At 42.6% G+C, this 26,069-nt stretch overlaps 1 protein-coding gene across 1 annotated transcript in view; it reads left to right on the forward strand.

Moving 5' to 3' along the window:
• The first annotated feature begins 798 nt into the window (after window positions 1-798).
• The window catches only part of LOC128398377 (obscurin-like), a 53,257-nt gene continuing 27,986 nt past the window's right edge, over window positions 799-26,069 (forward strand). The window contains exons 1-4 of the mRNA XM_053359385.1: window positions 799-922; window positions 2,798-2,910; window positions 12,552-12,629; window positions 22,177-25,516. Of these exons, the coding sequence (XP_053215360.1) occupies window positions 799-922; window positions 2,798-2,910; window positions 12,552-12,629; window positions 22,177-25,516 (3,655 nt within the window). The remainder of the gene's footprint in view (window positions 923-2,797; window positions 2,911-12,551; window positions 12,630-22,176; window positions 25,517-26,069) is intronic.

A 26,069-nucleotide genomic window follows, 5' to 3' on the forward strand; every position in this document is an offset into this window, starting at 1 on the left:
GTAATCTGGTGAACCTGGTTCACTTCCCTGCTCCTCCACATGCAGCTGCTGGGTGACCTTGGGCTAGTCACACTTCTCTGAAGTCTCTCAGCCCCACTCACCTCACAGAGTGTTTGTTGTGGTGGAGGAAGGGAAAGGAGAATGTTAGCTGCTTTGAGACTCCTTCGGGTAGTGATATCAAATCCAAACCCCTCCTCCTCCACCTCTGAATTATGAAATCTGTTAAGAACATCTGATGTTCTGATGACTGCTAAGAACCTCATATAATACCCCATTTACTCATTGATCACCTTGATGCAGTTGGATTATCCATATCTCCAACTCAAAGAGGAGCCAGCCATCTGGGGAAATAAAGGAGCAAAATTAGTGGCAAATATTCTTTCAATCTTTTTTTGGGGTGAGGGATATTAGAACCTTTTCAAAACAGCCAGTGTTCACTCCCTAGCAAATTTTCAGCACATCCAGCAAGTTAATACGTTTAGTACAAAAAAAATCTACCAAGGGAGGGGCAAGCCAGCAGAATATGAGATAGATTTCAGGAAACTTAATTGTGAGTGGAGAAATAGATCAGTCTAGAAACTGATGGAATTTCCAAGCCTTAATTTACTAGATTGCTTCCATTTCATTGGTGCTGGGCAAGTGGAGAAGAATATTTCCTCAGGCTTCCCCACTCACCTGTAGTATGTGGGATAAACAGCAACATTGCGGCCTGCTTACGGTTTGTTGACTGTGTCCCAAAAACTCTTGTGTCCATTGTGACTTTCCTTCCTGCTTTAATGCTTAAGAACCCCTCAAATCATGGCTGGAGCAGAGTGGCCCAAGAGCGACGGGGCAGATGTCATCTTGGATGTACAGAGGGAAGTTTATATTGAGACCACGGAGAGAACCTGCGTCTATAAAACAGCGGAGAAGAGTGCAGCAAGTAAGCCAACCTATTGCATGATCTAGCCTGGAGTCAAGACAAATCAGTTTTGTCAAAACTTTAGTGGGGGCTTCAATTTTTAGATTGCATTTTGTCTTCAGAATCTGAAACGTTATTATGCCAAGTTTCTTCCTCCCAAACACAGCATTCAGGAGTTTTTGACTTTGGCCACCTTGGGTCAATGGAGTGCTTTAACTCCCATTGTGTGTATGGAACAAAACAAGCTACATTCAGAAAACAAAAAACTTGAGATACTCTGGGGAAAGTTTGGGGAAAGTGCCCCCACACACCCAATTTGGCCAAGTCTCAATGGCCTTCCAGCTTCAACCTTGGACACAATTATCTCTCATTACTTTGATCACTGCCTGTGACTGTTCTGGCTAGCCTGTGAGCTCATGTGTGAGCCAGACATCAGTTCCAGGCTTTCCAGCTCCAAAATGATTGCTGCATCTTTTGACTCTTACACTTGAGAGGTACAAATGCCTTGTGAAATTGAGCATGTAAACACTGGTACAGTGGGGGGGGGGAAATGGTGGGATGTGCAAGATTTGAAGAATTAGAATCCTGAGGCAGTTGGAGCCTTCCTTCCACAATGCCTCAAGACACACAGTTTGAATGCTTTCTGTTGGAGAGTCCTTGTTAGATTTGTATTCCCTAATTGCCTCATTAAAGGTAAAGGGACCCCTGACCATCAGGTCCAGTCGTGACTGACTCCGGGGTTGCGGCGCTCATCTCGCTTTATTGGCCGAGGGAGCCGGCGTACAGCTTCCAGGTCATGTGGCCAGCATGACTAAGCCGCTTCTGGCGAACCAGAGCAGCCGTTTACCTTCCGGCCGGAGTGGTACCTATTTATGTACTTGAACTTTGACGTGCTTTCGAACTGCTAGGTTGGCAGGAGCAGGGACCAAGCAATGGGAACTCACTCCGTTGCAGGGATTCGAACCTCCAACCTTCTGATCGGCAAGTCCTAGGCTCTGTGGTTTAACCCACAGCATCACCCGCGTCCCTTAACTAAAACTTATTTAGGAGCTGCTTGTCTGATCTCATGGCACATGTGATTAAACAGTGCTTGGTTGCAATAAGGGTTTGGATGGGGGCCAATAAACTGAAACTTAAACCAGGTAATACTGAGATGCTATCTGTGGGAGGTTCCAGCTGAGTGGTATGCAGTCGGCTGTAGATGGGGACCACACCTCCTCTGAAGGAGCTTGAGGCACAGGCAGTGTTGGTACTGTGGCGTGCCTTCCACCAACTTAGGCTGGTGGCCCAACTACAACCCTATCTGGACAGGGATTGCTTGGCTACAGTCATTTAAGCTCTGGTAACTTTTAGACTGGACTACTCCAATGTGCTTTATGTGGGGCCGCCATTGAAAATGGTGCAGAAGCTTCAGTTAGTATAATGTGGTTGCCCAACTGTTGACAGTGCTTGAGGCAAACAGATCATACAACACCAAGTCTCTTCCAGTTGCACAATCTACCAGTATGCTTTGAAACCAAATTCAGTATCTGCGAAACAGATATTGCTCGGTTATTTACGAGAGACTTCTTACCAGAGTAAGAATGGTTTTAGAAGTGGGGGAACTGAGCTCAAAAGCTTCAGAAACACTAAAGTCCAGGCTCTACAAGGCATTGTAGAAGCTAAATGCACCTCTGCAGCCATCCAGAAGAGAGAAATGGCAATAGCTAGCAAGTGTTAGAAGAAGCGGTTTAGGGAGTTATCTCTATGACCTATGAGCACAAATGTCCTGGAAGTCATCTTCCAAGAACTGCGCAAAATTTGGTCACAACTGCGATTTGTTTCTCATCCACCCTTGTTTCCAATATTATTCTTTTTTTAAGCAGCTGAAAAAACCTAACACTTTTGTTTCATCAGGCCCACCGTACATGCAGGTGACAATTGAAGATGTGCAAGTTCGGTGTGGGGAGATGGCAAAGTTTCATGCTATTATTGAAGGAGACCCACAGCCAACCATTGCATGGTTTAAGGTAGGCAGCAGACGTTCCCAGACAGAAGTGTGAATAAAGGGAAAGGAGATTGAATAAATCTACAGAGTAGTAAAATGGGCATGGGATAAGAGATAAGTTCATATACAGCCTCCCCTTTGGAATTGGTGGACAGAAAAAATGATACTCCATGGACGTACTGATAGCATGAAGATACATTTCTGTCGTGCATTGGGAATCACCAAGTAACAGTTTCTCCCTCTGCCAAAACCCTCACTGGATTCTGAAGTTCCATTTTGCCAGATGGATTTTCCAGAGTGGAGCTCAAAATGGTGGAATTTGTGATTCTTCTGGAGGTGTATTTTTAGAAATTATTCCTTTAAAAAAAGAGAAAAGAATTAAAAACATTTTTGAATAGGGTTGTCCTGCGCATGAATAGAGATCATCCTGCACATGATGGATCGTCTACAAGATTTTATATACCTAGGTAGTCTTGGTTTAGTTTTATATGCCTTCCTCAGTGGCCTTCATGTGCTATATTTCTCTCATCCTTCCAGGGTATTTCATTGTTGACAGACAGTGAAAGAGTCCATCAGCTCAGTGAAGGCACAAGATACTCTTTGATTCTGTACAACGCTAGAACTGAAGATGGTGGTGTCTATACTTGCATCGCTAAAAATACAGGAGGGGAGGTCTTATGCAAAGCTGAACTTGTGGTCCAAGAAGGTAACTATAGTCATACCTCATGTTATGTTTGCTTCAGGTTGAGGGTTTTCAGGTTGCGTCCCGCGGCAACCCAGAAGTACTGGAAAGGGATACTTCCAGGTTTTGCCACTCACACATGCGCAGACACACAAAATGACCTCACACGCATGCGCAGAAGCAGCGAATTGCAACCTACGCACGCACAGACGTTGCATTCTGCTCATGTTGTGAGCAGGCCTCTGGAACAGATCCCGTTCGCAACCAGAGGTACCACTGTATAGAAGTGTGAACTGGTCCCTGCACTAATTACATTTGCCTTTCTCATTAGTTCTTACCTACTAATTATTGGCATGCAGTGTCTCAACAGACTTTGACCTAGCTCGCACTCAATTCTTCTGCCTCATTTTTTTTTTTAAACTTCTTTTTATTGAGTTTCATATAAGTAACCAAAAAAAAAAAAAAGAAATAACTTCACAATTACAAAAAGAGAGAAAAATACAAAACAAATATCTAAACATAACATAAGTATTATCTATTTCCGTTACAATTCTTTGTCCTCACAATTATCTCTTTATATCTCAAGAACTTAAATCATTCTTCTACGCTCTATTGACCTCCATCCCTCCCGCTTTCAGGCTTCTTAATATACATAATTTATTTTCCCCGCAGCTAATAATTGTTAATAGTTTACACGTCGTAAGGTTTATATCAAATCTGTTATAGTTTTTAGGCTTCTGTAATTCCCTTCAATGTATATCATAAATTTCTTCCAGTCATTAATAAACTTTGTATTTTTTTGGTTTCTGATTTTTTGAGTCATTTCTGCAAGTTCAACAAATTCAAATAATTTTGTTTGCCACTCTCTAATTGATGGGATATCTTGATTTTTCCAATTTTGGGCAATTAACAATCTGGCGGCAGCTGTGGCGTACTGAAATAATGTCTTATCTTCGTTTTTAACTTCATCCCCAACTATCCCTAGTAGAAATGCTTCCGGTCTTTTAGGGAATGTATATTTAAATATTTTTTTTAACTCATTATAAATATATTCCCAATATTTCTTCATTTCTTCGCATGTCCACCACATGTGGAAAAAATTACCTTCTTTAACCTTGCACTTCCAGCAGTTCTTATTCCCAGTTTTGTACATTTTCCCCAACTTTGCTGGGGTAATGTACCACCTGTACATCATCTTTTCTAAATTTTCCCTGAGTGTTACACAAGCTGTAAATTTCATTCCACTAGTCCATAATTTCTGCCATTTGTCATACTCTATATTATACCCCAGATCCATTGCCCATCTCGTCATTACCCCCTTTATTTCCTCATCTTTGGTATCCCACTCTAATAATATGTTATACATTTTGGATAGTAATTTGGATTTGCCTTCAATTATCTCTATCTGAAACTTAGATTTCTTTTCATTCATTCCTACTTTTTTATCATCTCTCCATACTGCATTTATTTGATGGAATTGTAACCAGCCCGTTAATTTGTCTTTCAACTCCTCGTAAGGTCTCATCCTCCATCCATTTTCTGATCCTATCAGTAGGTCCTCATAAGTCAGCCTTTCTCCCTCCATATTTGCCTTTTTAGTTATTAGAATATCCATTGGTGATAACCACCAGGGCGTCTTCCATTCTAGGAGTTTTTTATTTCTTTCCCACACTTCGAGTAGGGGTCCTCTAAAAATATGATTTGAGAATCCTTTATGTATCTTCTCTTTATTCTGCCATAAATAGGCATGCCAGCCGAACCTGTTGTCGAACCCCTCTAGGTCCAACAGGTCGGTATTTTCCAGATTAATCCAGTCTTTAATCCAACAAAGGCTGGCAGCCTCAAAATATAACTTCAGGTTAGGTACTGAGAAGCCCCCTCTTTCTTTTCGATCTGTAAGGATTTTGAATCTAATTCTTGGCCTTTTGCCCTGCCATATGAATTTCGACAGGGTTCTTTGCCAATCTGTGAATATTTTAGATCCTCTAATCACTGGGATGTTCTGAAACAAAAAAAGCATTCTCGGGAGTAGATTCATTTTTATCGCCGCCATTCTTCCCCTCCACGAAAGTTTCACTCTATTCCACATATCTATTTCTTTCTTGATCTCCTTCCATGTTGTAAGGTAATTATCTTGAATTAAATTTATATTTTTTGTGGTTAACCAGATACCCAAATATTTTATTTTTTTTACCACCTTAATTCCGTGCTGTTCCTCCAGTTTTTCACTTTCTTTTTTTCCCAAATTTTTAATCAGCATTTTTGTCTTTAATTTATTTAATTTAAACCCTGATAGTTTACCGAAATCTTCTAGCATTTCCAAGGCCCTGCCAACACTTTTTTGCGGGTTTTCCATAGATAACATTAAGTCGTCCGCGTATGCTTTTAATTTGAATTCCTTTGTTCCTATTTTGATCCCTCGGATCTCAGATGCTGCTCTCATTTTATTTAGAATTATCTCTAGTGCCATGATGAATAAAAGAGGGGATAGAGGGCACCCCTGTCTTGTTCCTTTTTCAATTTTAAAGGAATTTGTTAAGTTGTTATTTATAATCAATTTTGCATCTTGATTCGAGTATATTGCCTTTATTCCGTTCATAAACTCGCCCTCTAACCCTGCTCTTTCCATGCTCTTCAATAGGAACTTCCAAGAGACATTATCAAATGCCTTTTCTGCATCTATAAAAATTAGTGCCGCAGGTATTTCGTTCTTACACTCCAGATATTCTATAATGTTTATGGTATGCCTTACGTTATCTTTGAGGAACCTATTTGGAAGGAATCCTGCTTGATCCTTATGTATTATATTTACTAGACACTTTTTAAGTCTACTTGCCATCACTTCCGCAAAAATTTTATAATCGTTATTTAAAAGTGATATGGGTCTATAATTTTTAATGTTCAATTTGTCCGTATCTGGTTTAGGGATCATCGTAATATGAGCCTCCCTCCATGTCTCTGGTATTCTTCCTCCTCTCAATATACCGTTCATGATGTTACATAGCACTGGTGTTAATTGGTTTTCCAATACTTTGTAATATTTAGCTGACAATCCATCTGGTCCTGGGGCTTTCCCTATTTTCATTTTCTTTATCGCATTTTGGATCTCTTCTGCTTTTATAGGGTTATTAAGTTGGGTTCTTTCTTCCTCTGTTATGGTTCTCCCGTTATATTCTTCTAGGTATTTTTCTATTTGGGTTATGTCTTCCTTCTCTTTTTTGTACAACTTCTCATAAAATTTGAGGAAATTCTCCTTTATTTCTTTTGGGTCTTCTATCAGTTGTTCCTCTATTTTTATTTTGTTTATCACATTTTGTTTTTGTCTTTTTCGTAATTGCCAAGCTAATAATTTACCCGTTTTATTAGCTGACTCAAAGTATTTTTGTTTCATTAATTTAATTTTCCATTCAGTTTCTTGACTTATTAACATTGAGTATTGAGATTGTAACATCTTTCTTATTTGGATATTTTGTTCATCTTTCGGGTTTGTTATTAATTTTCTCTCACACTCTCTTATCTGAATTAGGATTTCTTCTTTCTTCTGTTCTCTTACTTTCCTCCTATAGCTATTTTGTTGAATGAAAAACCCTCTTAAAACAGCCTTACTGGCGTCCCAAACTATATCCAAACTTATTTCCGTATTTAGGTTCAAATCCAAATAATTTTTTAGAGTGGTTTTAGCTTTTCTGACCACTTCATCATTTTCCAATAGATGTTCATTCAATCTCCATCTGAATCCGCCTTGTGATTTACCTTTTATTTCCAAAATTACCGAATTATGATCTAAAAGAGTTCTAGGTTGAATTTCACACTTTATAGTTCTTAAAGTAAATTCCCTTGAGACCCAGATTTGATCAATTCTGCCCCAGCTCTTATGTGGCTCTGAGAAGAAGGTGAATTGTTTCTCTAATACATGTTTATATCTCCAAATGTCTATTAAATCTAAACTTTCTTCCAACTTATTAAAGGATCCTGGCAATTTCCCTTGATTATTTTTCCCCCTTTCTGATTGTCTGTCCAATTCTGGTGTCGGTACTCCATTAAAGTCTCCTAGTAGAATTGTCTTATTACATTCTACCTCTAATAATATTTGTTCCAATTTTTTAAAGAATTCCGATTTATTCAAATTTGGGGCGTATATATTTATCACATTGATTTTCTCCCCCTGGAAATTAATTTGTACACCTAAAATCCTTCCTTCCTCGTCTTTACAGATCATTTTGGGTTCCCATTTTTCTTTCACGTAAATCACTACCCCTCTTTTCTTTTCAGCTGTACAATTTGTAAATTCCACCCCCAACTTTTTGTGCACCAAAATATGTTTGTGCTTTTTGATTACGTGTGTCTCCTGTAAACAAATTAGATCTAAGTTCTTTCTTTTCAACACATTTACTATTTTATTCCTTTTAGTTTTTTCGTTCAAACCATTCACATTCCACGACAAAACTTTCAAATTCATCATATTGACTATTTTTCCGTTTACCAACAGCTAATAGTTTAAATTCGAGTGGTTTTATTCTCCCTGTTCACCTCTCCCTCCTCTTCTTCCTCCTCCTCTGCAATCTCCTCCTCCTCTTCTTCCTCTACTTCTTCTTCTCTAGCTTTGTCCTCTTTGTCTTTCCACGGTTCGTTTTTCTTTCTCCTCTCCTCTGGACCACCATTTTTTCCTTCATATCTCTCCTCTGCTCTTCCTAAATCTTTCTCATATCTACGTAGGAATTTCTTCACTTCTTGAATCTCAACAATTCTAAACCTTTTATCTTTGTAAAAAAAGGAGATCCCTTCCGGGAACTCCCATCTATATTGTATGTTATTCTTTTTTAGGACACTTGCCAGCTGTTTATAACCTTCTCTTTTGCGCAGGAGTCTAGTTGGTATCTCTTTAAAGATGATGATCGGTCTGCCATCAATAATTAATCTTTTTTGATAGCTTGTTTTCAATATCATATTTTTCATCTCTATCGAGCTAAAAATAACTAAGCAATCTCCTGCGACTTTTTTTGATTTTATTTGTTTAGTCTTTGATTTAATTCTGAAGGCGTTTTCTATCGTATATACAACCTCTTCTTCTTTCAGCTCTAGCCATTTGGCTAGTTCCTTAATCATCTTTTCTTTGATATTTTCATTTATTTCTTCTCCTACTCCCCTAAATTTCAGATTTAACTGCTTTTGTTTCATTTCAATCATCGCTAAGTTGTCCAGAACTTGGTCTTGATTTTTATTCAGTTCTCCTATCTCATCTTTTAACCTATCTGTCTCCTTTCTATGTTCTTTCATTTCTCTCTGCATTTTTTTATTTGCTTCTTCCAAAGATTTTGACCGACCTGTCAGATCCTTTATTTTATTTGACAATTCTCCTACTGCTCCTTCTATTTTTTTATCTAATAACTCATGTATTTCTCCTAATTTTTTCTCCATATGTATTTCATTCTGTCTGAACTCTTCTTTTATTTTTAGCCACAAAATATCCAAGTCTTTAATCTCTTCTTGTCGGGATATTTTCCTTTCTGATGGTGTCCCTCCTATTTTTTCCCCATTTTTCCCCGACATTTTGTCCTTTTCTGGTGTTGAGTTAAGACTCTTGTAATATTTTTCCTCTCCCCTAGGGGGCGCACAGTCTAAGCCCTATCCTGCTGAGTTTCTGACGTTAAGTTCACAAACGCTTTAGAACTCTCAGGTTTCTCAAAGAGATATGTGGGAACTGAGTGTATTTCAAATTATTCTCAGTCCCTTTAGTGTCCAACCAGTACGTTAATGCTGCCAAGTTGGCTTAAATAATTTCCAGCTTCAATTCTAAGATCTCAAATACCTTAATGCAAATTATTCTAAGTTCTAAGTTATTTCAATAGTATTTCAGTAATACTATTTCAATATTATTTCAAATTAAATTGTGCTAGCCAAAATAAAAAAAAAGGGAAAGAGAGACAAATCCTAACAAACAGAACTTTAAACAAAGTAAATTTAACATATATCTAACTTTATCTTATGTAAAGACTCCTTTTCTTCCCTTCTGATTGTGTTTCAGCCACTTGGTCAGCTTAATCCAGTTTCAGAATTTCACCCCAAAAAAGTATCAATGTTAGAAAGTAAGTCACCGCAGATAAATCTCTTTCCAAAATCTGTATTCTTCAGCCACTTGCTGGCTTAATCCAATATTTGGTTACATTTGGGAGGAGGGGTCCAGAAATTTAAGCCCCCAAAAATCAGGTCAATTCTTCTGCCTCAAATTGCCTCCTCCAAATGTCTTGTGACCATCTGAAATTTGGAGATAATCATGTTGTCCTATCTTATAGGATTATTCTTGCTTGTAGGATCCTTAAAACAGATCTGATTGTTTAAGTGTTTTTGTTTTTTACACTCGAAATAACTCCAAAGAAAAGTGCCCCTTTGTGATGACATCATAATCACTTTCCCACATATAAAATGCAGTGCTTTGGATACCACCCCTCGCAAAAGTGATGGAATGTATGATGTGTGGAATGTGTTCAACAAAGGAGAAGTGTATTGACACATGATGCAAGAGCGTGATCGTGCGGAGGCCCGTTACTTTACATGTTCTTGTTGTTTGAATTGCTACAGATAAGAAAAGCCAAGAGGCAAAGAAACAGAGTAATAGAAGAAAGCTTCATTCTTTCTATGAGGTTAAGCAAGAAATAGGAAGGTAAAAACTATTTTTCACTTGATATTCCACTTGGGTCATAATTATGGTTTTGTGTGGGTGTCTGAGGCATGGGAAAGAACTCAATAGGAAAGTTGCTTCTGCCAGAGATTGGAGATTTGAATCAGCCTGTCTTGTTTGTTTTTTTAAAAAATCTTCACAGGGGTTCCTTTGGACTGATTAAAAGAGTGGTTCACAAAGGCAATCGTGTGTCATGCGCAGCCAAATTTATCGCCCTGCGAAGCAAAACAAGGGATCAAGCCTATCAGGAGAGGGATATTCTAGCCACAGTGTCGCATGACAGGATCACCCAGCTGCTGGATCAGTTTGAAACACGGAAAACCTTAATCCTGATTTTGGAGCTGTATCCTTTTCTCTCTCTCTCTCTCTTTGCTGAATCCTGGAGGGGGAATGTATGTTAACTCTGCTTGCAGTTGTGTAAGATGATGAAGAGAGCTGGTGTTCAGCACTGGTGCAGGCTTTGAAGACAGTGTAATGAACCTGAACGTCAAACCAGGAATCAAAACAAAAAATGCACACAATATTTGTGTCATTGCCAAATATGCTTTGGCGTTGTTTACTTGTTTTTTGGCATTGTTAATTAATTACGGTAATTATTTTTAAGCAAGGCGCCTTAAAAACTAATACATTTATTATGGAAAAATCCTTTGCATCACATTTTATGGTACTATTCGCACATGTGTTGGTGTCAAAGGGAAATGAAATGCAGGAAGTACAGACAGTGGCAGTTATGCTATTTGCAGTGAACATTCACAAATAATGTGTAGCAGATAATGTAAACTTCCAGCATTGATATGTATTGTGGTTTGTTTGTTTTTAAAAAAAACCCTATTCCAGTTCAAGCTAGAGATGACAGAACAGAACTCTGTGCTAAGTTGTAATTTTGAGGCTTCACATTACATTTCATACTCCCTCTGAAGAAGAAGAAGAGTTTGGATTTGATATCCCGCTTTATCACTACTTGAAGGAGTCTCAAAGCGGCTAACATTCTCCTTTCCCTTCCTCCCCCACAACAAACACTCTGTGAGGTGAGTGGGGCTGAGAGACTTCAGAGATGTGTGACTAGCCCAAGGTCACCCAGCAGCTGCATGTGGAGGAGCGGGGAAGCGAACCCGGTTCACCAGATTAGGAGTCTACCGCTCTTAACCACTACACCACACTGGCTCTGAGGTGTCTTTATTTGGGTAGATGGCATTGTGGCCAGGCACCGTCCCCCGTCACAATCCTGCAGTGGCTGGGTTGGGAGGCCTGGTCAGCACATGTGGTCTGCACATACACGGTGCCACAGAAAAAAGATGAGAGTCATATATTATTTCATATAACATAAAACTTATGGAAGAACGAAAAAACACATCAGCCTCATAAACAGTAAAACAACCTTAGCAATACTCTAACAATAAACAATTTGGCTCCCAGTACATTTCCAAGCACAATTCAACGTGTTGGTGTTGACCTTTAAAGTCCTTAATGGCTTCGGCCCTCTATACCTGAAGGAGCATCTCCACCCCTATCGTTCTGCCTGGACACTGAGGTCCAGCTCCGAGGGCCTTCTGGCGGTTCCCTCACTGCGAGAAGTGAAACTACAGGGAACCAGGCAGAGGGCCTTCTCAGTAGTGGCGCCTGCCCTGTGGAATGCGCTCCTGTCAGATGTCAAAGAGATAAATAATTATATGACACCTTCCATAGACATCTAGAAGCAGTTCTGTACACTTTTAATGTATCACGTTCTGTTCTGTTGTTTTTGTTGTTGTGTTTCCGTTTATTCTGTTGGCTGGGGCAACCCAGTCAGATGGGTGGGGCACAAAAAATAAATTATTACGATTATAATTATGATTAATTCCCACCCACTAATTATTTCTAGAATTGTTCTGTTATCAGCTACACATTATTTGTGGGTTAATAACATAATAAATCCATTGACACCTCTCTCTCTCTCTCTCTCTCACACACACACACACACGCAAAATTCAGTAAGTATATTTGCACTGGAACTCAAGAGATGCTTGGGGCCAGAGAATAATTGATCAGTTGCTTTTTATTGCTCCATAACAAAAAGGATGTTGTGTTCCTTAGTGTGTTAGATGCTCCAATGAAGAACTTCTGGACCGGTTGTTCAGGAAGAATGTGGTGACCGAAGCAGAGGTGAAGCTCCTTCTTTTGTGTTTCTTTTGGGAAGGATGTAGGGATTTTAGTCAAGATACTATTGTCGCATCCCACAACAGTTCTGCAATCAGAGATATACTTGTGGCATCTAGATAAATCCACTGATAACCTTATATTTTCCCCTCTCTCCCACTTACAGGTCAAGTTCTACTTCAGACAACTTTTAGAAGGGATTGAATATCTCCATAAGAACAAAGTGCTTCATTTGGATATTAAGGTAACGTTTAAAAAGAGTTGCATGTTCGGTTCGCTGCGTCATTTATGAATTGCTTCGGAGAATCTGGGAAGTTTTCTATGAAGCCAAGTTTGGTTATTGGTTTTTTTTTACCTGTGTGGGGATTCTCTGCTCTGAGTATACAGGTGAAACATGCTTCTACTTCTCAGAGGTCCAGTATTGCTCTATTTGCAGTCCTTGTTTTGCCGATTTCATTTAATATTCAAATTTTCTGAGATTGTTAATTTGGGGTTTTCATCAGCTGTACGCTATAATATCACAATTATAACAAATAAAGGCTTGACATATCTCGCTTTGCATGTCATGAGTCTATATGTTAGTTTCACCTTTTATGTTGAATTACTGAAATAAATGAACTTTTCCATGATATTCTAATTTTCCGAGTTTCACCTGTAGATTCCTGCTGAAAAACAAGCATTTGGGTTTGATATTTTCCCAGAAGCTGCAAAGGCAGGATAAAGTCCCTGGGTTCTGCCAAGGGCCTGAAGGGTAGGCAGGGAGGAGAAGGACCGTAATTCAGTGAGAAGACACCCGCTTTTCATGCAAAAGGTCTCAGATTCAAACCCTGGCATTGTCGCGAATTCCTCGTGGCGCTTTTTAGCGAAACGCTCAGAGTCCCAGGTTTCTTTTCAGTGCAGTCTTTTTAATGTGAGCTATATACAAGTATTTACAAAAACAGTCCATACAGAGTACCTGCTCCTTAAGGCAAACGAATACTCTCCACCACAGCACCACCACACCATAGCACAACCACCCCACAACCACCATTACTGATGAACAGGCTTTCCTTTTAAAACAGGTGATAGCCAATCACATTCCTGCTGAGTCACTCTGACCCAGCAACTTCACAGAGTATTGCATCAGCCTGTTGAAGCCTGCAGACTTACCCACCATCCTGCTAATCTCAACAGGCATCTCAAGGGAGGACTGCAGAAGAATGAAATTCTGGAGAGCTGCTGCCAATCCATGCAGTTGATTATCTGCTAGATGGACCAACGACCTGAGCTTCAGTATAAGGCATATTCCCATATTCCTATGAGAGAGATCCCAGGAGTGCAGGGCCTCTCCACCCCCTTCTTCCTTACATTCCTGAGGTTCAGCCAATAGTTTCAGATTCCCTGGACTACACACCGCTAAGACTCACATGAAACACACACAGAGCCTCACCCCATGCTACCTGAGATACCACTCTGTCATTGTTGGGGGGCTTACTCCTGGAGGCCTGTTGAAACCTCAGAATTCCTGGAGCTGGGCAGGGCCATTGGCTTATCTTAAGCAGGGTGGGGCCCCACTCAGCTGAAGACTAGGGTCTGAACAGGAAGTCATTTGGGGTGCTCTTTCAAGTATGGGTTGATACTACAAGAGAGAGGATCCTTGCTTGTTTGACGGGTGGTATCTCCTAGACTCCTCTGCATAAAGCACTCTTCTCTCTGCTTCAACAGCCTTCAAACATCTTGATGGTTTATGATGACAGAGATGACATTAAGATCTGCGATTTTGGATTCGCTCAAAAGATAAACCCATCTGAGCCTCAGTACAGTAAATATGGGTCTCCGGAATTTGTCTCACCTGAAATTCTCTCCCAGTCACCCGTATCGACAGCATCCGACATCTGGTAAAATATATTTTCCTCTTGGGCTGTTTGTTTGTTTGTTTGCTTGCTTGCTTGCTTTTAAATGGAAATGTATGTAGGGCTCTAAGGCAGTTGGAAAACAAACTGGAGGTAGTGGAATGACTAGCAGCCATTGAGCATTTTTCTAGCGCTGTCAAATGTTCAGATTGCTGCACTATCTAGTTATATCTAGCTATCACCCCTTCCCCAAAGAGGCTTGTGTGGATGAGGAGAACTGAACTTTCTCCCACCTCACACTCAGGCACCTCAGGCACTTTTTCTTCTAGCCTGGCTCCAGTACCAGGAGAGTGACTAAATGCACAGAGGAAGGCAGAGGAACAGAGAAAGCTCAGCTCTCCTCACTTGTATATGCTCCTTTGAGGTAAAAAGATTAGGTCCTGTCTCTTGCCTCATGGGGCAGAGCTGAGACAACTAAATGGCTGTTCTAGTTTATTGCCGGAAGAAATATCAACAACCTCAGATATGCAGATGACACAACTTTGATGGCAGAAAGTGAGGAGGAATTAAATAACCTTTTAATGAGGGTGAAAGAGGAGAGCGCAAAATATGGTCTGAAGCTCAACATCTAAAAAACTAACATCCTGGCCACTGGGCCCACCACCTCCTGGCAAATAGAAGGGGAAGAAATGGAGGCAGTGAGAGATTTTACTTTCTTGGGCTCCATGATCACTGCAGATGGTGATAGCAGCCACGAAATTAAAAGACGCCTGCTTCTTGGGAGAAAAGCAATGACAAACCTAGACAGCATCTTAAAAAGCAGAGACTTCACCTTGCAGACAAACGCCCGTATAGTTAAAGCTGTGGTTTTCCCAGTAGTGATGTATGGAAGTGAAAGCTGGACCATAAAGAAGGCTGATCACCGAAGAATTGATGCTTTTGAATTATGGTGCTGGAGGAGACTCTTGAGAGTCCCATGGACTGCAAGAAGATCAAACCTCTCCATTCTGAAGGAAATCAGCCCTGAGTGCTCACTGGAAGGACAGATCCTGAAGCTGAGGCTCCAATACTTGGGCCACCTCATGAGAAGAGAAGACTCCCTGGAAAAGACCCTGATGTTGGGAAAGATGGAGGGCACAAGGAGAAGGGGACGACAGAGGACGAGATGGTGGGACAGTGTTCTCGAAGCTACCAGCATGAGTCTGACCAAACTGCGGGAGGCAGTGGAAGACAGGAGTGCCTGGCGTGCTCTGGTCCAGGGCGTCACGAAGAGTCGGACACGACTAAATGACTAAACATGTCTGATTTGTAACAACCAGGCTGATTGATTTGCCTGAAACTCCCAGTGCTTGGCTGTGCTGGTGGCGGGCAGAGGAGGGTGGAGCTGTCTAAGGACCCTGGCTGTTATTGGGCAGATTGTAGGGGTGGGGCTCGTTCTGCTTCTACATTTTGTTTCTGCTGGGTGAGGATGGTTTGTTAGAATAAGACACCTTGGACAAGAGACAGCACAGGAGGTAGGGCACAAGAGACCGGCAAACTTTGAATCCCAAAGGGAAAAGGGCTGTCTGGCTTAGGTTAAGGGCATGGGTTCTTCTGTATGACAGAGCAGGCCTCAGTTGACCCTTGGGCTTCTCCTGGCTACTAGGACTGGCACAGTGGGGTAGAAGAACAGGGTGCTGTCAGTCTGTGAAGGCTCCTTAGGGCTCCACTGAATGTTGTTGTTGTTGTTTAGTCATTTAGTCGTGTCCGACTCTTCGTGACCCCATGGACCAGAGAATGCCAGGCACCTCTGTCCTCCACTGCCTCCCGCAGTTTGGTCAAACTCATGCTGGTAACCTCGAAAACACTATCCAACCATCTCGTCCTCTGTCACCCCCTTCTCCTTGTGCCCTCCATCTTTCCCAACATCAGGGTCTCCTCCAGGGAGTCTTCTCTTCTCATGAGGTGGCCAAAGTACTGGAGCCTCAGCTTCAGGATCTGTCCTTCCAGTGAGCACTCAGGGCTGATTTCCTTCAGAATGGAGAGGTTTGATCTTCTTGCAGTCCATGGGACTCTCAAGAGTCTCCTCCAGCACCATAATTCAACCACTGAATGACAACCAGGTGAAAGTAGTTCCTCGATGGAGTCCAGAGTATTCCCTGCAAAAATCCTATGCCAGAAAGCATCCAACATTTTTCATGACTGAATCTGTTGCTATTTCAGTGACATTTAAGTCTCCTTGCTTAAGTGTTCCGTCCCCTTCAGTTCATGCTCCTAGCCAGCCGGAGTTGGGGCCTGGGGAGATGTGATGGGGCTTTGTAGACTGGGCCACATGTTGATGTCACTGAGGGCAAACAAGGCTAATCTAGATGGAGGGCAAAGTTTCCTGTATAGTGGTACCTCAGGTTACAGAGGCTTCAGGTTACAGACGCTTCAGGTTACAGATGTTTCAGGTTACAGACTTCACTAACCCATAAATAGTACCTCGGATTAAGAACTTTGCTTCAGGATGAGAACTCAAATCGTGCGGCGGCAGTGGGAGGCCCCATTAGCTAAAGTGGTACCTCAGGTTAAGAACAGTTTCAGGTTAAGAACGAACCTCTGGAACGAATTAAGTTCTTAACCTGAGGTACCACTGTACTGCTCACCATGGAAGGGCAAGCAGGGCCTGTTCAGGGCAGTGTTTCCTGAGAATATTGTCCACATGTCTGGTTTCTGCATCCAGGAAGCACGTGCAGAAGTGGGAAAACTGAAGAAAGAGGCAATCAGAGTGACCAGGGGGCTAGAGTCCACCCACCCTCCAAAATAAGCAAAATAAGGATTTCGCTGTGAAACCGCCCACCCATGTCAAACAACACCGTTCTTAATATGCCAGCCTCATCTCAATAATATACTATTTGAATCCCTTAAAGGGCTTCTGTAGGGCTTGCCAAGCTGTTTCTGTACCTACATTGCATTCATGGTTGCATCCCAAATAATTGGCTCAAGCAATTTGCATTGGATATGTTATCAAGAAAGTTCTAAGATCGTGACATAGTTGTTGTTAGGTCAACCATTAATATGATTGCTGCAGGATCAACCCAGATGGTCATTTAGATGATCACCACATTAACATAATGAAATTGTTGACACATATTTTATGCAAATTAAAATCTTTTGCTGATACACACCTTTCCCCCCCTTTCAGGCCTGTTGGTGTTATTTGCTATTTAAGGTAAGCACTTCAAATTAAAATAGCATTATATGCAAATACATCTTTGTCACTTTATAGTATAGAAAAATATGGTCTTATGTCAGAATAGAAAATAAATTGGCCAAAGTCAGAGCTTGTTACCATTAAGTGATCTTCTTTATTAAAAGAATATAGAATTGAATTTTAGTATAAATTCATCTAGTAACCTAGTCAGGTATCTTGGAACAAAACTGGTGTCTGGACACAAGCAATATTGCAAAAATTAATTACTTCAGAACTAAACATACAATCTGATATTGGAAGGTGGGTGAAAATTAAGTCATTGTGATTAGCTGGAACTTAAAAGGTAAAGGTACCCCTGCCCGTACGGGCCAGTCTTGACAGACTCTGGGGTTGTGCGCCCATCTCACTTAAGAGGCCAGGGGCAGCGCTGTCCGGAGACACTTCCGGGTCACGTGGCCAGCGTGACAAAGCTGCATCTGGCGAGCCAGTGCAGCACACGGAACGCCGTTTACCTTCCCGCCAGTAAGCGGTCCCTATTTATCTACTTGCACCCGGAGGTGCTTTCGAACTGCTAGGTTGGCAGGCGCTGGGACCGAGCAACGGGAGCGCACCCCACCACGGGGATTCGAACCGCCGACCTTTCGATCGGCAAGCTGGAACTTAAAGCCGTGGAAATGACACTTATCTTCAAATTTTTGTTTCTATTTATTTTCTTTATTTATAAATAAGTAGTTGGGAATTGAAAAGCTGGCTAAAAATTCTGAATACTTTTATGCTGAAAATAAGTGACCCAGAATTGAGTCCTATACTATGCGAGCAACATCATACTTGGATGGTTTATTGGTACCTAACCTGTGGTTATGTGAGTCATTCCATGTCAGTTCAACGTGGTCATGTCACCCACCATCTTGGATTTTGATGAAACTTGGTGTACACCCTTCCCTTATGGTAGAAAGAAACCCCCTATAATTATAATAATTTATTATTTATACCCCGCCCCTCAGGCTGGGTTTCCCCAGCCACTCTGGGCGACTTCCAACTGAACATTAAAAACAGTACAGCATCAAACATTAAAAACTTCCCTAAAGAGGGCTGCCTTCAGTTGTCTTTTAAAAGCAAAATAGTTGTTTATTGCTTTGACATCTGCTGGGAGGGCGTTCCACAGGGCAGGCGCCACTACCGAGAAGGCCCTCTGCCTGGTTCCCTGTAACCTTACTTCTCGCATTGAGGGAACCACCAGAAGGCCCTCGGCGCTGGATCTCAGTGTCCGGGCTGAACAATGGGGGTGGAGACGCTCCTTCAGGTATACAGGACCAAGGCCATTTAGGGTCTACAGGTGTAGCCTCAATATCACCTGTAAGTTTTTCATTTTTTCTTCCATCAACGCCATACACTTGTTGGGGAAGACGTATCTTCTGCCAGTTATTGTCTGTGGGAGTTGTACAATACCAAGCATATGAGGAAATGGTATTGCGCAAGAATCATCACGGCTAGGCCAGCAGAAATCGTCATCATGTTATTGAGCTCTGTGTAAAATTTCAAAGAGATCTGATCATTGGTTATGGGGGGGGGGGGAGGAATGTACACAAGGCTGAGGACAGAAACCCAGATTTCACGAAACTTTGAAGTGCTATAAAATTAAAACCGTTTGAGATAGAGGACGGAAATTTAAGGGAGTTTCTTTCAACCACAAGGGAAGGGTGTACACCAAGTTTCATCAAAATCTGAGATGGTGGGTGACGAAACCCTTGCTTTTTGCGTTGATGTGATGTGGAATGACCTGTGTCCTATCTGGCCACTGTGAACATAAATGAATTCTAAGGTCAACGAAGGTCCCAGAGTGTTTCTAGTTCATCAAGGAAGTTTGAGTTTTAACCGCAAAGGGGATTAAATACAAGGGTGATACATACATGTACAGATCTGTGGATCAGGGCTGTACTGTTTCCCCTCCATTGTTATTACCTGTAAGGTGGGGATCAATGTTTAAAATGTTTGTATTTCATTTCAAACAATTAGCTTGACATGCAAGTCTCCGTTTGCTGGGGAAAACGACAGAGCAACCCTCCTAAATATTCAGAATGGAACAGTTTCATGGGATATTCCTGATTTTGTGCATCTGAGCAAAGAAGCACAGGATTTTATCAGAACGATACTGCAACCGTCTCCAGAGTGAGTATTCTTTTTAATTTAAATTTTAATTCAATGGGGGGGTGTCAGTTCTCCAGCTCTTAGAATCATAGCCATTCAGGCACAAGAAGTAGCTGCAGAGTAGCACAGTTAGGCTTACCAGCTGCCACAGTAGAACAATTCATCTAAGCAAACCAGGATTCTTGGCTGATGATGATAATAATAATTATTTATTATTTATTATTTATTATTTATTATTTATTATTTATTATTTATTATTTATTATTTATTATTTATTATTTATTATTTATTAATTCCTCGCCCATCTGGCTGGGTTTCCCCAGCCACTCTGGGCGGCTTCCAACAAAACACTAAAATACAATAACCTATTAAACATTAAAAGCTTCCCTAAACAGGGCTGCCTTCAGATGTCTTCTAAAAGTTTGGTAGTTATTTTTCTCTTTGACATCTAGTGCGAGGGTGTTCCACAGGGTGGGTGCCACTACTGAGAAGGCCCTCTGCCTGGTTCCCTGTAACTTGGCTTCTCGTAGTGAGGGAACCGCCAGAAGGCCCTCGGAGCTGGACCTCAGTGTCCGGGCAGAACGATGGAGGTGGAGACGCTCCTTCAGGTATACTGGACCGAGGCCATTTAGGGCTTTAAAGGTCAACACCAACACTTTGAATTGTGCTCGGAAACGTACTGGGAGCCAGTGTGGGCCTTTCAAGACTGGTGTTATATGGTCTCGGCTGCCGCTCCCAGTCACCAGTCTGGATTAGTTGTAGTTTCCAGGTCACCTTCACTATTGTTGGTAGACAGGACCATACCATGACACACAAGCTGAAACCTGTTTTTCTCTCTTCCCAGGGCAAGGCCTAGTGCTATGGAGTGTCTCTCACACACATGGTTTATGGTAAGCCCTCATAAGTTCCCCCATTCAATAGATGGACCCTTAACCATCAGTGCTAGTGTTTTCTGGCAAATGAAAGTCCCTTTTCTGAAACACGTGATGCCAGATTCTTTTTAAATTGACATTTTACTGTTTATATTTATGTTAATTTATTCCTTTCCTCCTCCTTTACAGCATAACCTCCCGCTAGAAGAAGCTCACTTCATAGATACAAAGCAGCTCAAATTTTTTGTGTCCCGAAGCAAATGGCAGGTTAGTAGGTAACCAGCTCAGCCACTGGACTGTGCTTCAACATGTTTTTGTTCCTTGTTCAGTTTCTAGAGAATTGCAGAACCTGCGGTTCAGGAGGTCTGTTTTGCTCTCTAACATACCATAGATATGGTAAGAGGTTAAAAAGTCGGGGGTCGTCTTATACGCCGGGTATGGCTGCATTGGGCAGCGGGCTCCGCTCCGCACCGGGAGGAAGCCGCCCAGCGAAGCCGTCTTAGCATCACTGGGCAGTTTTGCCAGGCAGCTTCCTCCTGGCGTGGAGCCCGCTGCCCACTGCCGCTGCCCAGCGAAGCTGCCGAAGCATATAAGATGAACCCCCAAGTTGGCAGCTGCCAATTTGGGGGGTCATCTTATACCGCCAGTTGCCTAATACGCCGGAATCTACAGTATGTGTTTTCAACTGCCCATTTGTCATATTTACACATTACAACTTTAGCAGTACATGTTAAAAAATGTTAGCTGCACACCTAAAAACACATTATTATTATTTTATATTTGTATACCGCTCTTCATCCAGAGATCACAGGGTGGTTCACATAAAAATCCAGAGATCACAGGGTGGTTCACAACATAAAAATATAAAATGAGAACACAAAATATGTAATAAAAACAAGACAAAAACAAAGCAATAGCCTTCCTCCCACAAACACATTTAAAAGGACATGGAATGTTAATCAGCCAAAGGCTAGGTTAAAGAGAAACGTTTTCTCCTGGCTCCTAAATATATGTAATGAAGTTGCCAGGTGAGCGTTCTAGGGGGAGAGCATTCTACAAATGGGGAGTCATCACAGAATATTTTACGTAAAAGAAGCTCAATGTGAGATTGCAAATAACAGACTTTCATTGCCATTGGGTTCACTATATAGCTTCCTTATTTGCAAAGCAAACACCAAACCCATGGTCAAAGGCCTGGAAACGATGCCTTATGAGGAACGGCTAAGGGAGCTGGGCATGTTTAGCCTGGAGAAGAGGAGGTTAAGGGGTGATATGATAGCCATGTTCAAATATATAAAAGGATGTCACATAGAGGAGGGAGAAAGGTTGTTTTCTCCTGCTCCAGAGAAGCGGACACGGAGCAATGGATCCAAACTACAAGAAAGAAGATTCCACCTAAACATTAGAAAGAACTTCCTGACAGTAAGAGCTGTTCGACAGTGGAATTTGCTGCCAAGGAGTGTGGTGGAGTCTCCTTCTTTGGAGGTCTTTAAGCAGAGGCTTGACAACCATATGTCAGGAGTGCTCTGATGGTGTTTCCTGCTTGGCAGGGGGTTGGACTCGATGGCCCTTGTGGTCTCTTCCAACTCTATGATTCTATGATTCTATGATTAAAACTGCTGCAGGCTAATGTGCACTGGTCAGAAATTCTGTTTCCCAAGAAGCACATCTGAGCATCCATTAGAGCTTCTTGTTGTGCCTTAACTGGTTTTCTCCTCTCAGTTGCTTTAACCCCTTTGCCTTGTGTTTTATTCCACTGCTCAGCGTTCTCTTATGAGCTATAAATCTGTGCTGGTGATGAGACCCATCCCGGAAATCCTGGAGAAAACTCAAAAGACCACCTCTCTTGGCATCTCCCGACACCTCCTGGAAGAGAGCAGCTCATCGAGCACAAGTGGATCATCTTCAGACAATGAGATTTCGGCCTCCACAGGAAGAAGGCACTTTGGCCCTACGCCAGGACTTCACCTATCTATGGTTGAGGGATCGGATTACCCAGAATACCAGGAGTCCATAACAGAGGCTAAGAATTCTGAATCCTCGCTGCCACCGCTGCTTACAAGACCTAAACAGGCTTCAGCGAAGAGGCAGCAGGGTGATCAGACACGCCAAGAAAGTGAAGAATTAATGCCTCGGGGACCAACGTTTGACACAGCTTCTTCGCAAGATAAAGCTGGTTTACTGGTACCCGGAGAAGGGGAAATTGAAAGCACTGAAGCAGGAAGATCCCCTGGATGCGTCCCCAGACATAGTGTCATAAAAAGTACTTTCTACAGCCAGCCTTCTGAGAGTCTTGCCGATGTGCCTTCATCACCAGGCAAAGAGCACAGGAAGCATTTAGAAAGGGCAAAGAGAACCTATAGGAAAGCCGGTTATTCAAAATCAGCTTTAAGTGGCCTCCGTGAGCCCCTTCTAGAGCAGTTCGAATTGGGAGAGGGAGGATTGTCTGGGGAGGAAGAAACCGAGTGGGGCAGGGAAGGAGGAGCTGGCCCTCTGATGACCAAATCGGCTTCTTTTGACACTGCACAGAAATCGCCGCGAGTTACTTTTCAAGTTTCCAGCAGAAGCCGGTCCCTGGATGACTACAAGATGAGAGCTACAAGCTTTGCTGAGGAGCAGTACATTGAGGAAGAAGAGAGCGACTTAATTCCCGAGGGCAGTGCTTTGGAGGCTTGCAGCGAAAAGGGCTCGGAAAAGACTTCTGCACAGGAAGGCTCAAAGAAACTTGTGAAGGGTGAAGTGCCATTTGCACAACTTGGTGAGAGGCACAGCTCATCTTTGATTTCAACACCGCCACCTGAAAAAGGAGAGGGTCTGCTTCAGAAACCAGAACTACCTCTTGCGACAAAATCGGGAACATCTACCCAAGGAAGGGAAGATTTGGTTCTAACTGCTCAGCAGTCAGATTTAGCCCCAAAGGGTGAAAGTGAGGAAAGGCGATTACCTCAGACATTCAAAGCTCCTCTTTGTAAGGACACGGTTCCTATTCTTCCAAAAGGAGAGAGCTCAGATTTGAGAGTCACTCCACCAGAAACAGCCCCACTGGTCTCCCAAGACAGCAGGAAGGGGAAAGGCCTCCCTCATGATACAATGCTGTCTTCTGTCCAGGGCAAAGAAGGACCTGCCGTTCTTCAGGGGGCATTTAAAAGTGGAGACCAGTTGCCTCAAGTTCCTTCTCTTCAAGGTCAGCAAATTCAACAAGTTGTTAAGACAAAGGGCAAAAGCCCAGGGGTCCTGCAGACTATGCCAGTGGTGGAAGGCTCTTTGGTTTTACATCAGAAGCCTTCAGAAGTTCTCCTGGAGAGTAAAAGCTCAAGTCTTCCGGGCTCACGGGCAGCTGGAGGGGAAGAGCAGCAGATTCTGCCACAGAAACCATCAGCACCCAGCCAGGCGAAATCAGCTGCATTAAAGGGCAAAGGCACAGCTAGTTTAACTATTTCTCAAGCGAAAGCTGCCCCAGTTTCGAACGCTGAGCCTAAGCATTCATACCAAACATCTCCCATGCACAGTGAGGTGAAAGTTCCTGTTAGAGAAGGTGATGTTCCTGCTGGCTTAGAGACTTTGCCTGCTTCTATATCAGTCTCTCATGGAGAAAGCCAGAAGTCCTTCATTCACAGCAAAGCAGTTCCTGCTCCTGGTGAGATAAGAGAGCCTTCTCAACAAGCAGATACCGCCCAAGCATTGATCCATGAGGGGGAACACCATAAACACCTGCAGCAGAGACATTTTGCCCCAGGAAAGAGAAAGCTTGATGCCTTTCCTGGAGAGAGGCAAATTTTAACAGCTTCACAAGGCAAAGCTATTCCAATTTCTCTCTCTGAACCGGAAAAACGAGAACTCATTGATCGTACACAACTTGCTTCCAGTGAGGACGAGTCTGTTTTCCAGAAAGACCAAGGGACATCTGTTTCAGGTTTCTCCCAAGCAAGAGTTGTGCCGTTTTCAGCCTCTGGGGGAGAAATCCCTGCTACTCAAAAGGAAACCCCATATTCCATTGGACAAGGAAGAACCAGAGGACATGTTCATCATCAGAAACCTGCTATTTATAGTGACACAGAGGCTGAAGCCCTGGAGTACTTAGTTGATGAGATGGTTTGCCTGTCAAAAGAGATGACTGCTTTAGCAGAGTCTGTTTCTGATCCAGAGGGATCCAGGAGACACATTTCTCCATCCAGGGAGGTGTTCTACCCAGGCTCACCTGAGCAAGCAGTAAGACCGGCCACCAGATACCTTGTTCGGAGAGGAAAAAGAGAAGGGGGAATTGGCTTAGCAGATCCCTCAGAAGCAGATATTATATATCCTGGAGAAGAAGAGTATTTCAGTGTGCTACCTTCCATGGGCAAGAAAGCCAGGATGTCTCCCCCTTTTGAAGGCATGGGTTATGTAGGCGCAGAAATGCCCATGGTATCTCATTTTGGTAGTTCTGGGTTTGGGGACAGATTCTCCTATTACTGTGACAGCCAAAGAAGTGACCAAATGTGCGAAATCCGCTTAGTACAGATTCAGGATCTCTCAGAGGACTTGCCACGTCCTGATAGCAAGACAGCAAAATTTGACATCTCTGAAGTAGAGCCTGCCTTTCTCAACCTGTATGAACTCTATGACATTGTGTACTTCCCATTTGAGTTCCTTAGCTTCAGAAAAGCCCCCGAGAATCTACCCAGCAAAAGATGTTTGCCTATGGGCGAAAAAGCAAAGTTGCTACCGGGATTGAAATCTCATGCACATCAGGATAAAAAAATATGTGCCAGGGATGATAACTTGAAAGGTGAGGCTGTACAGGAAGCTCCCAGAGATGAAGAGAAAACTCCACCTGATTTGGACATAGAGCCAAAAGAAGCCAAAGCACCCCGGCTAGGAAATAGGTCTGATTCAGAAGGTAACATACCGTCTGGGTCTCAACAAATCTATGGTCTCCTGGAAGACCCAGCCAAACAGCGGAGGAGCTCTTTACAAGACAAAGTGGGGCTCTTCAAGCCCTTTGTCAGATCTCAGTCCGTGGAGTTGGTAGAGCAAAGTCTAAAGAAGAAGGTAAAAGCATCCGTCACCCACCTCTCAAGAATGTTGACGAGAAAGTCGTCTTCTGATCAGGAAAGCAGGGAAGGTAATAATTTTATATGTGTGCATGTTTCCTTTCTTAGGCTCAGGGTAAAGGAGGTCTGAAGACCTGGCTCAGTGAGAGGTGACCATGAGAAGTTACCAGGTATCTGAGAACCTGCTATAGCAACCCTAAAATGTTGCTCTGAAGACCACCTTCACTAGATACTTAACTATATCCTACAAAGACCCAAACACACCTTGTGATTAAGCACAGTAACTGAGAAGGCAGTGGCTGGAGTAGGACAATTTCTCCTTCATCTTCACTCAAGCATGCAATTATGTGCACCATTTTACATGTCTTTCCTAAAGGCTTAAAGGTAAAGGTAAAGGGACCCCTGACCATTAGGTCCAGTCGTGGCCGACTCTGGGGTTGCGGCACTCATCTCGCTTTATTGACTGAGGGAGCCGGCGTACAGCTTCCGGGCCATGTGGCCAGCATGACTAAGCCGCTTCTGGTGAACCAGAGCAGCGCACGGAAACGCCGTTTACCTTCCCACCGGAGGAGTTCCTATTTATCTACTTGCACTTTGACGTGCTTTCAAACTGCTAGGTGGGCA

This window comes from Podarcis raffonei, chromosome 12 (assembly GCF_027172205.1).
Source record: "Podarcis raffonei isolate rPodRaf1 chromosome 12, rPodRaf1.pri, whole genome shotgun sequence".
In the NCBI taxonomy this organism is placed as follows: Eukaryota; Metazoa; Chordata; class Lepidosauria; order Squamata; family Lacertidae; genus Podarcis; species Podarcis raffonei.